The sequence below is a fragment of the Prinia subflava genome, chromosome 2, assembly GCF_021018805.1.
Source record: "Prinia subflava isolate CZ2003 ecotype Zambia chromosome 2, Cam_Psub_1.2, whole genome shotgun sequence".
Classification (NCBI taxonomy): Eukaryota; Metazoa; Chordata; class Aves; order Passeriformes; family Cisticolidae; genus Prinia; species Prinia subflava.
The window spans coordinates 28894154-28909705 of record NC_086248.1 but is presented as its reverse complement, the minus strand read 5'-3'; the positions used below and the strand labels follow the sequence as shown (position 1 = coordinate 28909705).

Sequence of the window (15552 nt, the reverse complement as noted above, 5' to 3'; positions counted from 1 at the left end):
TATGAGAAATGAAGGAGAATATATAGCAGGATACTGTAGAGATGAAGAACAGAGAAATGGAGAAACAAGTGCTCAAGGCAAAATTCACATTGTGTACTGCAGATCATGCAAGAATTGCCATAGTGAACCTACCTATTCTGTTTGGTCAATCTGTTCCATGCTTTGATATGTTTTATAACAGTGTTATTCAAGAAGTTGTGCTCTCTTAGCAACTTAAGATTGGATACTAAAACTTCCCGTGAAAAATTTTATCAGGTAACACACTGAATGATTTTTGAAGCTGTATGGTGTGAGATTTTTAAAGGAAGCAAATACTCAACTGGCCATGACAGAATTTGTCATCTTCAGATGCATTTAGTAGGCTTTCTCCTTTACCCCTCATAATTTAAGGGAAGATGTATGAAATGCTGTCACTATTTGCCATGGTTAATTCTCTTCTGGAAATAAGATTCTTGATTTCCAGTTTTTATTTTGGAATGAGTAGTAGTATGAGTAGGTAGTCAGAGATGGAGGCGTGGCTCTAGGAAAAAGCAGATGATGAGTCCTTGTAGGGTCAGATTACTTTTCAGGAGAACTGTGCAGTCAAGCTGCACAGAGAAGGTACAATTTCAATCAAGGTGGAGTCGTAGTTCCTCTAACACAAACTCTGTTGCTTGTGTTGGTGTAACACCTGAAAATGCAACTCTTGAGGCCGTTCAATTGGACTGACCAACATCCTCAGTCATAAGCAATGCTGACAAGCCTTGTATCCATGTGAAACTGTTCAATATAAGCAACTGAATTGTGTGAATTGTTGTGAAAGGTAAAATGTATCCTGTGACTTCCCTCATGGTTAGCATAATTCAAATAAAAAGCTAATTAGGCTGATAGTATATAAAATTATCTTTTATACTGAAATAATTCTTTAAATTGAGGGCTTTTTTAATTGGTACATTTGTGTTGAAGAAAATTAGCTCATACTTGACTGTATTTCTTAAGTACTGCATATATTAAAATAGTTCAGCTGTTTCTAACTTGAATCTAACTTGAAGTCTAGTTGGTAGAACTGAACATTTTGTCTTCCATGGTCACACTTTGAAGTGAAATATTGAAATAAGCTGTTGTAAGAAAATAGGAATTTGAATATTTGTATCTTTAAAGCTGAGAGCACTTCTGATGTCTCTTATAAAGTGGTTATAAGAATTCTCTTTCTAATTTGGCTTTTTTAATGTGACTTCGCTAGAGGGCACTGCTGTGCAAGAAATACTTGTCAATATTTATTTGTACACTTGCCCAAGACTAGATACACATCTTTTAAAAACATCAGTGACAACCACTTTAAAGCCGCTTGCATGATATATAGATCCCTAATAATAAATGGAGTAGGAAGCACTGATGTGCTACAGAAGTACTTTTTGATAATTTATTCAAATCACAAGTTTATTTCTTTAATATCTTAAATCAGAAAAAAGTTGTTAACTAGTCTTCATTTTTGCTTCTGGTTGTGCACCAAGCTGATGAGAAAAAATGTACTTGTTCTGTTTGATCTCTAACCTGTTTGGCCCACAGATAATCATTTGGCCATATCTTGTTAGCTGAACATAGCAGATTAGAAAATGAAACATAATCAGCTTCCTGTTAAATTATAATGCCTGATGGCTTCAGGCTTTTTGTGGTAGGTGTTCAGCTTTAAGTCATTTAGCTCTATTTTGAAGTAATCTACTATATTAATTTTAATGTGATTTGCTGTCTTCCTCTCAGCTGATCTATGTGCTTATGGCTGATGTGATTGATGATTAGGTGTTCCCACCTTAATACTCCCTTTAGGTGAAACTTTTTCATAGTTTGCGCAATTTAGAAATCTTACACTAAAGGTTATGGTTTCCAGTAAAAACCTTTCTGGATCTTTTTAATACTCAAGAATTTATCCCTGAAGTAGTTGCTTGCTGCAGCAACTTCAGTAAAACGTGATTTTCAACTTGTTGCAACTTCACTTAAAAGTTCTGCTTTCTGTTTCTGAGTGACTATGATTAGCATAGCAGGCAACCAATAAGAGTTCCCTTATCTGACCATAGGTTATGTGGGTTTGGCAAGTCTGAAGTGCAACATGCTGAGTCTGCAAAAGACTAAGAATCAGAACAGCAACTCTTCCTTCTAAAATTTTAACTGTGAATGACACAAGAGTGGCTGAATCTGCTGCAGGATGAGAAGGAATGGGACATGGGAGAAGTAGAGATGAAGCAAATTAGATGCAATGCTCATGTGATTTCTTATAAGGTATTTAATGCTCTGTCTGGAGTTTATTTGGGCTCGGTGGCATGCTCAGAGAAAAGGTAGAGCATGCTTCTCACTGCTTTTACAGTGCCAGCTGATACTGCATAAAGATACTGATCTATTTGTTGCATTCATGAGAGTTGCAGGCTCCTGCTTTAGATGGATTTATTTTCAAATTACTGTCTCAGACTGAACTACCACCTCCATGAGCAACAAATAAGACTCAAAAGTTTTGTTTAGACTGTTCTAATAGGGCTGGGAAGCTGGACTTTCTGTTGCAGTAAGTTGTTCTGTGTTTTTTGCCCTTATCCTTCAGTGTAGAAGGCCTTCTGCTTCAAAAAGTCTGTAAGTACAAACTTCATTCATCTAGCGATACCTGTGGACAGAAACTCAAATGAGAAGAAGACAGCTGCTCATGGATGATGCCTCTAACTTGTAGTTAATAGGTAGGGAGCCCTTAGGATTTGGCTTTCCAGCCCTTAAGCTAAATGATAGTGATGATGTCTTGTGTTGAGCACTTGTGGTGATTCAGGAGAGGGGAGATGTCTCTAAAATAAGTTGATTTAACTATAAATTTAGGGGTTTTTTTTACTTAAAATGTGGTTTCAGTGAAGCTGATCTAGCATCCAAGTAAGAGCAGAGATAGAGCCTGAGACCTTAGAGACCTATCCTTGCAACATGTGTTACCAGATACCAGCCTGAACAGTTAGTGCTAAGTTCCAGACTCAGTTCATTTTGAAGAACATATGTTACAAAACTGCATGTATACTGTAATTGACTACCACATTTGGATGTCTGGTTTTACTCTTTGGTACAGTGTCTCTTATTTGACTTAACAAGACAAAAAATTGTCTAAAAATAAGTCCTGGAATCTGTTGCTTCAGTGGTATAAATATGTCAAGAATTAATTCCTTGTTTTATATAAATTCACGTACATAAATTAACTTGTGTTAACTGCTTTAAAAGCTCTTTTGATATTTTTTGATTTGTATTCCAAACTTTGAGCCCACAGTTTGTTTCAGGACTAAGCCCTTTCTTGGCTGTAGTGTACATCTTTGGTGTATTTTCCTTTGCTATTCTCAATACATTATTTGCAATTTAAGTTGCAGATGCCTAAAATAATAGCCTCTGAATAATTTAGCACTTGTAGTAACCCAGAGGATTAGAACTTTGTCCAGGGCAGCCTTGAACTTCTGTATCAGCCTAAAGGAAAATGCAGCCCTTAAAATGAGCTAATACAGCTTCTGTTCAGACCTGTGACACATCACTTGAGATGACTCATTTCTTTGTCCTTCATTCTAAATTTTGTCATCTTCAAGAACCAATGTGTTCTTTTCTCGCACTGATGATGGGAGCCTTACTTGCATAATCATCTTCCTATTAGCATCTTCTGTATTCAGGGAAGGACCTTAGACAGCCTTTATCACTAGAATCACTAGAGCAAGCTTGATGTTGAAGTATGTAGTTCACATTTTCAGAAACAGCCAAACAATACATCACTTCGAGAGTTGTATTCTTCTTTGTAGAAACTTACACTAAGCTTTAAAGCCCTGGATTTTATTTCTTAACTGTTTAATAGAGTAAATACTTGGTATGTTAGCTATTTGAAGAACAAGTGGAAACCTCAGATGTTAAAATCTAATTACTTCTGAACTCAAGCTTGCAAAATTGGTTAGGGACATTGTCATGGTAATCTTATGTGTTTCTGCACACTGGCAATGGCTAGAAATGTTTTGGGTTCCGGAGAGAGACCTCAGATAAATTACAACCTGCACTCTAGTTTATAATGTTGTATGGTGTTCACATGTCCCCTAAATTCTGTTATGCTACTAGCTGACCTGAGTGAGCTCTTTGGGGTCAGGATGGGCCCAATATTATTAATCCTCATAAATTATTTGGATGATGGGGTTGAGTAATCATATAGTTTGAGAAATATGCCAGACTGGGAGAAGTAGATAAAACAGAACAAAGGCCCACTGTACAGACATTGACAGATGGGAAAATGGGACCAACAAGAATGACGTAAGGTTTAGTGGATGTTAAGGTAGTTTCTTGCGATGAGTTAATTCCAAGCATCAGGTCTCAGAGCTTAGGTCTGATCAGCTGGGAGATGGTTCTGCTGGACATGACCTGGAAGTCCTGGTGGGCAGCCAGCTGAGCATAATGCAGCAGTGTGCCTTGCAGGAGAAATACAAGCAGTGTCCAGGGCTTGCCTCAGTGAGAGAGTAGACATTTTCATTGTACTTGGCACTTCCAAAGCCATACCTGGAAATCCTGTCTGGTTTTGGTCCCCTAGTTCATGAAACACATAAACTATAGAGGCTTCACTGAAGGCTTGTGGACATGATTACAAAGTTACAGAGAGCAACCCATACATAAAAGCTGAAGAAATTTTTTGTTTGGCCTAGAGAGGGGATTTATGGGAGAGTGCTTTTTACAGAATCAGCTAGATTGGAGAAGACCTGTGTGTTCAAGTCTAACCTATGACCTAACACCACCTTGTCAACTAGACCATAGCAACAAGTGCCATATCCAAGTCTTTCCTTAACATCTTCAGGGATGGTCACTCCAGCACCTCCCTGGGCAGACCATTCCAATGCCCAGTCACCCTTTCTGGGAGGAACTTCTTCCTTTATGTCCAGCCTAAACCTCTCCTGGTGCAGCTTAAGACTCTGTCCTCTTGTCCTGTCACTGGTGGCCTGGGAGACCAACCCCCACCTGGCTGCAGCCTCCTTTCAGGGAGTTGTGGAGAGGGAAAAGGTCTCCCGAGTCTTTTTTTCCAGGCAGAACAACCCCAGCTCCCTCAGATGCTCCTCATAGGACTTACGTTCCAAACCCCTCACCAGCCTTGTTGCTCTTCTCTGGACACACTCCAGCATCTCAACATCCTTCCTAAACTGAGGACCCAGAACTGGATGCAGCACTCAAGGTGCAGCCTCACCAGTGCCAAGTACAGAGGGGGAATGACTGCCCTGATCCTGCTGGCCACACTATTGCTGACACAGGCCAGGATGCCCTTGGCCTTCTTGGCCACCTGGGCACACTCTGGCTCATGTCCAGTTGTCTGTCCATCAGTACCGCCACGTTCTTCCTGCCTGGCCACTGTCTAGTCACTCTGTCCCCAGCCTGTGGTACTACAGGGGTTTGGCCAAAGTGCAGGAGCTGACACTTGGTCCTGCTGAACCTCTTATCTTTGGATTGAGCCCATCAATCCAGCCTGTCCAGGTCCCCCTGCAGAGCCCTCTACCCTCCTGCAGAACACTCTCCCCCAACTTCTTATCATCTACAAATTTGCTAATGGTAGACTCAATCCCCTCACCCAGATCACCAAAAAAGATATTAAACAGGACTGGGGACAACCCTCATCCTTGGGGAACACCAACAGTGAGTGGCTGCCAACTGGATACAGCACCATTCACCACCACTCTCTGGGCCTGGCCATCCAGCCAGTTCTTAACCCAGCAAGGAGTGCTCCTGTGCAAGCTGGAGTTGCCAGCTTTTCCAAGAGAGTGCTATGGGATAGGGTGTGGAAGGCTTTGCTGCAGTACAGGTAGACAATATCTGCAGCCTCATGTAGGTGGCAAAGCAGCTTAATATTATCAAAGGAGATAGTCTAAAGGGAGAGCTGACACACATTTATGGACAGTTGTCAAGTCCAAGCTAAGTTATGGCATATTCAAAAATACAATTAAAAAATGGACAGTGCCTTGCTCTGGGTTCAGCGCGTGAGACTTTAGTACGTCAAAGTGGGTTTCTAAGCAGGTCAAGTCGTGTCTTGTGTGCAGAAAACTCATGATGTGACAGCATGCATGGTGACATTTTTAACACACTAGCATTTGTGTTAAATCTATTCTCAGTAGGAAATGTAAAACTGTGCTTGAAGGAGGGAGTGGTATTTCTGTGAACATCTTGAAAACTACTCTTTCAACTTCTGGAAGTATTTAAAAGACTTGTAGATGTGGCCTTTAGGGACATGGCTTAGTGGTGGACTTCACAGTGTTAGGTTACTGGTTGAACTGGATAATAGAGCTCTTTTTCAAACTAAACAGTTGGCTGGAGTTAGCAAGTGTTCAGATATCAAAGATTCTAGCAAAATTGCGGGTGTTAATGACTGAGGGAGAAAAGAACCATTCTGCTGAGCTCTGCACCAAGAGCAACATATCATCCACAATAAATAAATAAATTCCAAGTTAGGGCTAATGTCTCTAAACTGCCTGGAGAAATTTCTGATCTTGGTCTTGATCCTTAAGGATCAAAGGGTAACAGAGAGAAAGTAGTGCCATTTTCTTGCTGTTTACCTTGCCTCAAATATGTTTCTTTTTATGTTAGTGGAAAGCTTAGGACTTTGCATTGGAAAAATCTAGGCTTACTGTTGATGCAGAAGCTGGCAAAACACTTTGAATTACATAGAATTTATAATGAGGAATAAATTCCAACAAAATTTATGAACATGAATGAGTAGCTAAGTCTTGTATTGTGACGGAGTTCAGTTGTTCACATAATTTTTGCTGCCTTTTTACTGCAGAATTTTGGTTTCAGTAAATTATGTACTTTCAACCCAATTTTATTTTAAAAGCAACTTGCAGACTACTGGCTGCGAAGAACTTGTGTATACTTTGCTTCTAAAAGTACTAATGTTCAATATCTAGAAATTTCTGTATTGCACAAAATGTTGATTTTCATCTAAAGTGAGAAAGTTAAGGTTTCTGGAAGGTACATGATTTATAAAGAAACAAGGGCTAACTTGATAAATTGTCAGTGTGCTGTGCTTGTATGAAGTCTTGATACATGTCTGAGTGATCATGAGACACTTAAGTACCACTGGAACGATGTGGGATGCTGGAATTTGCATAAAACATTTGCATGTTTTATGCAACAACATGTTTGTTGTTTTGCTCAAAAGAGGAAAAGAATTGGTTGCCTCAGTGAAAATATGCTATGGGGTGAAAAAATCACCCAGTAGTGATCCCTTCTAATTACAACATAGAACAGGCTTATCAGATGAAAATGTGTGGCAGAAAATTTGAGTATGTATGTTTCCTTTTTATTTAAGGCTTATGGTATGTCAGCTTTGCCTCTAAACTTGATTAAGGGGACTACCAGTGCATCTTATGAACGTTTAGAGAACACTGAAGATATTGAAGAAGTGGAACAGCATTTACTGAGGATTAAATCAAAGGTAAGGTCTTCGTTGTTCTCACTTTCTTAATGATTTTTTTTCTTGCTTATTAGTTCATGGTCATGCTGTAGAGTCTTTGTTCCAGAAAGAATACCAAGTCAGAAATGAATAGCTTGCAGTTATTTGAGTTAGTTTGAAACATATGTGGTCACTTGTGTAGCAATGATTGCATTTTTTGTCAGTCCTGCAGCTGAAGTTATTCCTGTCTAGCTAATAAGTGTTAAACTAAACCCAACCTTCTCCAGGCCTGCTTGGATGGAAGAGATGTGTTGTAGATGTTAACCTCGCTTAGCCTGCTCCCAGAAACGGCATCCTGTTTGACAACTTACTCAATGCAGTGTAGCTAACTCTGGATAACAACTTGCCACATGGAGCTGTCATGATTTAGATTCATCAAACTATTAATCATCTTTATGAATAAATAACAGCTCCAGATAGTCTTGCTTCCCAGTTAATGTACCTTGATGTTATAAGTAATTTCTTTATGAAAAGCATATGTATGGGAAACTGTTCTGAGTCCTAAATATCCCTAGGATGTGAACACCATCTGTAAACCCATGATGGTTTTGCAGCTAATGCTATGCCTCATATTAGCAAGACACTTAATAATCTCTGAGTGCAAGCCAAAGTAGGGTAAGATTTCTTTACATACAAGATGATAGGGGAAAATCTCCTACCTCTTTTTTCAACCCATTTCAGGTAATGGCTTGACCAGTGTTTTGATAGCCTTGGTTGGGAAAAGTGACATGGAGGTGCCTGGCTTCCATCCTAGCAATCCAGCTATGCTGTCGTGTGTTCTGTCATAGTAGACCTCAGGGATGCTGAAGCAGTTCCAACAGTCTTCCCTTGATACTTGGCTTACCTCTACACAGTGTGGGCACCTTCAGTGTTCTAGATATTTTGTTGAATAAAGAAATCTAAAAACTAGTCTGTTTAAATTATCATGTTTTGGTTTTGCACAAAACCTGCAGCATCAAAGGCATCCCTTACTGAAATCAATATGAGAAAAATGAGAAATCTATGACAAATGGATCATTACTTATTATGGAAGACATTGTTGGATTATGATAATTTGCACTCAGCTGGTCTTGTTGCTCAGTGTGACTAAACTGTAAAAGTGCAAAAAGTAGAAAGTTCTTGATTTATGTTTATATTGTAATATGACCTTTAGTGCAAACTAATTTTTCTTGGTTTATGGATAATGGTCAGAATTTTGCCTCATTCTGTAATGGAAATCTTAATTCTTCAGTTTTTAATGTGCATTTAGTTGTGAAAAAGTGTTACTGAGAGTACTATACAGTAAAAACTAGAAGTATGAAAATATGCTACTGAGATTCAATATGTAGTATGTTCTTGTACATCTAGTAGGTTTATTTCATTAGTCTTAAATAATCAAAACTTAAACCTGCAGATTGGGAGCTTGAACTGTTGTCAAAAAGTCCTCTAAGTCACAGAAGTGCTGTACAGGGTATAGTACGTGTGTTCCTATTAAAAGTACTTGGTAATCTCCAGTTTAAGTGTGATGTATGCCTATTATGTGGTTGTAGTCTTTTTGATTAACTTATGTAATTTTTTTTTAACTTCACTGGTATAAAGTGTTGTATTATTTACAGAAAGGATCCTTTAACATAGGAGGAAAATTAGTTAGGAATTTCAAAACTTTAAAATATGGTTTTAATGCATTTCCTACTATAAAAGTATCTTTTTTTCCACATATGAATTTGTAATACACAAACCTGAATGTTAGAAACAATTTTGGTTCAGCTACCTAATGCCCATTTTGTTGCTTTTGCTTGTAGCAAATAACTGAAGTGTGAGGATGTGCTACTCACTTTATAGCAGAGTGTAATGGTTCCTGCTTGGTGTTTAAAGGTTCAAAATTAAAATACATTCTTAAATACAATAATTGAACAAATTATCTGGTATATTCAACTAATTCTTGGAGTAATGACCCAATGACCTCTTATCTGACCTATGTTTCTTACTCAAGAAACATAGCTGAATATCAAGTGGAATGTTGGAAAGAAAATAAGTGCCGAGCTCGATACATAGGCTTAATCATGGAATTTAATGGGAAGTGACCTGAAAATCACCATGTTAACCTTCTGCACAAAACATGGACATCTTTCAGGTTAGATCAGGTTACTTAGATCATGACTGTGCTTTTAAACCATTTCTAGCCATGGAGACTATCTATCCTGTTAAAGTTTTTGAAAATTTTCATTGTGAAAGGTGGTTTCTGCTACCAAATAGGAATTCTTCTTGTTGCAGCTTGTGACTTTTACTCTTCATCCTATTGATATTCATAGAAATTATACATGCATGAATTATATACTAGAAATTCTTTAGAGTTGTAAATAATTTAGGTAGCTGTCAAGTCTATCTTCTTGATTTGGTGACTCTTGATCCTTTCCTCTCGTTTTGTAACCAGTGCAGAGATGGTCGTCCTCTTTCATCGAGGGATAGACGAACTTTACAACAGCTGGAAGAGAGACTCAGGACACTCCGAAGGAGAGAGAGGCATCTGGAGTCCATTGAGAAAAGCTGGTGGACAAAGTTCTGTGAAGCTATTCGACCTCTAAAGGTAAAACTTGTCACTTTTTGGTACTTAAATTGGGATAACTTCCAACTTCCTTTTTCCCTCATAAATCACAGGCCAAGTTTATCAATTACCACCCTGAATATCAACTGCCTTTTTTTTTTTAATTTACTCCAGTACTACACAATGATAGCCCTATAGTGAACTCTGAGCTGTTGGAAAACCTTTTACTTTGTCTCAAGTCTGATTAGGATTATAAATTAACAAATGCTAGCTGATATGCTTTAGTGCCACTGCCATAAAAAATCTGAATAGCTTATTTTTTTATCAAACATATGAAAATGACTAGAAAAGCAAGAATTCTATAGCTGTCAGTTAGCTTAGGTTAATCTAAATTACATATATCCAGCAGAAATAAGAGACACTTTGATAATACATGCATTTGCAACAAGCATCTTGCCAAGGAATTACTTGATAAATAGTAAGATATTTGAATAGAACTTAATGTCATGATACTTAACCAATGCAAAGGAGATGGTTACTGGGGCAAAGCTTTTATCTTGGTCTCTTTGATCTTAGGATTTTGATTTTCAGTAGATACCTGATTTTGAAAACTAGTACTTTTATGAATGGTATTGACATATAAAGTATTTTTTGCCAACTAGATGTAGGAAGAAATTTCAGCATTACTTTCAACTGTACACTGCTTTTGGGAAAGCTGGGGAGAGTGGGGGTGGATTGTAAACATTCTCTTCTGTCACTGCTGCTGTTCATGCTGAGTGCTGAAGGCAATGGGCTGAAACTGCAGCTGAACAAAAGCTTTCAATGTGCAATTCTTAGTGGAGTTACCCTGCTATGATACATTACAAATATAGACTGAGGTTGAAAGGACAAATATCCCTAACTGTTCATGTTAACAGTTTGGAGGCTTCCTTTTGATTTAAAAAATACTTAATACAGCTTGTGTATTAAGTATTAAGCTTCTGTAACTTTTCACATAAAGCTCAAATTTGAGAAATATGTTGGCCATATATTTTGTCTCTGGGACCTTAACAGTTCATTGTGTTCTCACAGGAAAGCATAGAATATCATTTGTTACTCACAGCTTATCCCCTACATTCTGGGTTGTATTCCAGTGTCTCTTTGTTTTTGTGGTTTGAAGGCTTTGTATTCTCTCAGTAACTGTGACAGTCACTGTGAATTGTTGACTTATGAATCACAGACTTTAGCAAAGTTGCAGGTGGATAATTTTTCCTGACAGATTTTTCTTAGACTATGGTTGTGCTATGAAGCATGTCAGAGAATTTGTTTACTTTGACTTGAGCTGTCCTGTGAAGGTGGTAATGTCTATCACTTAATTACATGTTAACTCTTGCAGAACTGTTTTACTGCTGCTTGAAGAGCATGTGGGGTGTCTTTGGAGATATATAACTTGTCAGCTGTTCAACTGGGCTTTTAAGAAAAGGTGAAAATCTGTTCAATATCCATATCTAATACTTCTGTTCAATGTAGAAGTGCAGAAGATAGCTTGGACCTTTGCTTACTGTTCCATAACATTTTCACCTTCAGTGCCTTCAATTTGGATATTACTGTTCAAATATGTGGCCTCTTCTCAGATTTCAAGAGAAATTCCAATTCTTGTAAAGCAAGTACTAGATAGGGAATCCTTTTTCTGTTTTGTATTTGGCATGGTCAGTTTATGAGTTGCAGGCTCTTATTGGGACTAACAGAATAGAATAACATCTTCAGGGTCTTTTACAGTGTTAGCTTGGTGTCTACATTCAAACTTCTGTTATCATATTGTCCTTGTGTAGTGTCCTCAAGTGTTTTTGCTTTTATTGTTTTGTTACTGCTAAGTATCTATAAGCATGTGATTTGTTGTTAAAGGCAAAACTTTTTTTTTTAAGTGGAAAGCCTCGTTTGACAATTGTTTTACTCAAAGCTAATTCAAAGATCAAGCTGTTAGTTTTTCAATTCAGGCAAAGGCTGGACATCTTAGGATCCCAGGGAATTGAGTATTGGCCAACATGTGTTTTGAGTAATGCTGAATTAGTCCTATTTCTTTCTACAAAATGTAACATTTCCTGCGTCTCCTTTTTTATGGTTTCTTATACTTTCATCTGATACTCTCAGCAACAAGAGAAATGTGGTATACTATGAGTTTTTAAAAATTATTTAGGGAAAGCAAACTCCAGAGCACATAGCTATGTTTGTTCAGTATGTGAACAAGACTAGAGGATATGAAACATGGAAGTCTGCTCAAGAATAATAAATTGGCAGTATTGCATCTGTATTTTCATGGTGTATTTCACAGCTATTAGGAACAAACTGGAGATGCCTAAGGTAGTATAAGAAAATCAGGTGCTCTGTTTTGAGATCTGCATGAACAGAGATCCCCACTCTTTCTTTCCAAGGCTCAACTCCTTTTGACCTCACTCTGGAGTGGCCCAGAGGGGAATAGGGAGTTGCCATCAGTCCATAACACCTCTACTGTGTGAGTGGACTCCATGGACTGTAGTTCCTGGCAGAGGCACATGTGGGATCTTTGTAGGCTGCAGCTTCCTTTAGAAAATACCCTCTTGTTCTGGTGTGGGATTCTCCATGGGCTAAGTGTGGTTATCTGTTCCAGCATAGTCCGCTTAACAGGCTGGGGTAGAAATGTCTGCTCCGTTCTCTGGAGCAGCACCTCTTTTGCTGAGCTTGATGTCTGTTTACAGGGTGAATATCAACAATTTTTGGAAGTTATTTTTGCGGCTTTTTAAACAAGTACCAAGTGTTTGTAGATCATTTTTTCTCAGAGTAAATAAAGTCTGAAATTCCATTATTATCTTAGTGAGAGTTCAGAATTATCCATAAATGAAATAGCTTAGCTTGACTAATCTGGGTGCAGGGATAGAAGGCAAACCCCTAACCCTAGCATTTCTAAATGTTAGATGTCACTTCAGAAGACAGACATATTCCAGAGGAGATACAGATATCTGTCTAGTGGCCATAGCTGGAAGAAGGTAGTGAAGCATGACAAGATTCAGACTCTTGGCCTCAATTGGTTTTTCGAATATCTATTTCTCATACAGCTAACACCTAGTAGGAGTTTGCTATGGAAAGATAAAATCTTAGTACATTTAATTATGTGGAAATGCAAAACTTAATACCTTGATATTGATCTCTAAATTTATGTCTAATAAGATCTACATAATTTGAGTTGTATTATAAGTGATGCTCAAATATTGTATTAGAGTTTGCAGATGGAAGTTTATCTTCCGAATTTAATGAACAATAATAGCACTGTATCTCTGAATGTCTTTAATGAGCAGCTGTAATAAAGTTCTTAACCTTTTCATCGTGGTTATGTGCCAAGTTTTGAGGCTAATAAAAAAACCTGTGAAACTCCCTCATTCATGTGGCAGTCCATGCATTGTGTTCCTGCATACAGAATTTTGAAATAACTATCTAGGCCTCAGGTCTAGCAATCTGAAAATGTTGTTTTGGGAAGTTCAGTGTGCTTACCTGATTGTATTCCATGACTAGGGTTTCTAGGAAAATACAGTGAAACTGTTGGAACTGTAACTGGAAGGATTTCCTGTTGGAACTGTAACTGGAAGGATTTCCTGTTGGAACTGTAACTGGAAGGATTTCCTGTCTGGGCTCTCTTCTGTGTATCATCCCCTAAACTCCCCAGGGAAAAGATTTTGAGGGAGAAAACCTGTTAGAAGGAGGGAGAATAGTTTCCTCAACTAGCTGATAACCCAGGAAAAACAGTAGGAGATAGGCTGGAGAATCAATTCCTGGCTCATGTGCTGTATTTGGTAAGCATAATAAAAACACTTTTCCGTGTTTTAATGAAGACCTGGCACTTGGGCTTGGTTGAGTTCTTCATCATTCCCAAGCGATTTGGTCATTGTGCGTTTCAGAAGAGTGCTACAGCAGGGAGCTTTTACTCAGGAAGGGTCAGATCTTCCTTATGCGCTGTGCAGGTTGCCTCATGTTGGAAGGGGAGCACACAGCTGGGGTGGTCAAAGCACCAATCTCTAATTAAACCTAAATGCATGTACATAGTTAAGGCTTTCCACATAATATAGAGAATACAGGTTGTGAATTCTTCTAAATGCTATGTTTATTAAACGTAACGTGTTGTCTCTTTTCTTAATGTCACTTTTGACATTGGCGAAGATTTGTGTATTACACTAGAGGATGTGATGTACTTGACAAACTATGTTGAACAGGGTAAAAGTTTTGTGAGCACTTCTCTCAAGTATTTACCAAGAAGTTACTGTTTCAAGTATATTTAAGCTCTGAAGTGCTCCAGGATCATTAGTTTGTTATTGAAAGGAAGGCAAGTGTTCACTTCTTGCATCAACTGCAAGCACTTTCAGTTAAATTGTTTTAAATTTTTACTTGTAGATTGTGTGGGGAGTCTTCTTCATCATCGTGGCATTGCTCTTCACTGTGTCTCTGTTCATATCAAAGTAAGTACATTTCAGCATTTTTCTTGACCATTTAAACTACCTAGTTGCTGCTCTAATATAAAAATGAGGGTGGTTTGTCTTAGTCCCCAATGTTACATTTCTGTCAATAGAGCTGCACTTATCATTATAATAGTATATATTGAAATAGAGCAAAATGTACCAAAACAAACTGAAGAAAGAACATGTTTCAGGTGGAAAGCAGTTCTGATTCAGCAGAGAAAATAAGCATATATGTTCAGGAAGTTTAATTCAGATTGCAGAAATATTCTGCTTGCTTGAATGAATCCTGTTGCAGGTACTTTGACTGGGTAACAAGTGCTTAAAATCGTGCAGTAAATGACATGTTTAATCCATTTTGATGTGCATTACATCTGAATGCTTTCATGGTGTTGAAAGCAACACAGCCAGCTGCAAATCTGGTAGATTTCAATGCAGATTGACACTAACCAGAGGTCTCAAATGTTGCCATTTTTGATCTTTCAGACTGGGAAGATAAGCTTTATGACCCAAACCAGGGAAAAGCAAAAATGCTGGAGAGATGCAGAAATCAATATATTTTTCAAAGAACAAGTGCAGTGAGTGTGGTAGAGCAAAGCATGTGTCTGTATAGATGTTAGACAGCTGTCACTCTCCAGGATTAGTTCAGTATGGTTTTTTTCTTTTGAGCTGCCCTTTAAAATTAAACTCAAGATAAAACTCTGGGAGAACCACAGTACTTACAGTTTTTCTAATTACTGCAGTTTGGACAAAGCTCTGCATTCAGCTGGCTTCGACTCAGGATTTATAATTCTAGGAACTAATCTGACCAATCCATTGAACATGCTGTTACCAGTTCTTCAAAGAGTAAGTAAAGAAGTGATGATATACATATGTATATGGATGTTCTTGTTTTCTTTTAAACTTTTCCCCATGTAATTAATTAGAACAAAATTGTCTAAATATGCATTCAGCAAAAGAAAGGCAAATTCCTTAATAAATTTCAGTTATTGATTACTGGTATGAAAATCTTGGATGAGTGGAATCCAGTTTGTGCAAGGAATCTGGTGATTGAAACTGATTTTGATGTGGTAAGAATACAGTGGCAACAAAGAATGACAGCATTTTTAGTTACTATG

The 15552-nt window shown here is 37.9% G+C and overlaps 1 protein-coding gene across 1 annotated transcript in view; it reads left to right on the top strand.

The window, feature by feature from the left end:
* LMBRD1 (LMBR1 domain containing 1) overlaps nt 1–15552 on the top strand; it is a 67311-nt gene that overhangs the window by 33337 nt on the left and 18422 nt on the right. The window contains exons 8-11 of the mRNA XM_063389430.1: nt 7307–7432; nt 9864–10016; nt 14373–14437; nt 15178–15280. Coding sequence (XP_063245500.1) covers nt 7307–7432; nt 9864–10016; nt 14373–14437; nt 15178–15280 — 447 coding nt within the window. The remainder of the gene's footprint in view (nt 1–7306; nt 7433–9863; nt 10017–14372; nt 14438–15177; nt 15281–15552) is intronic.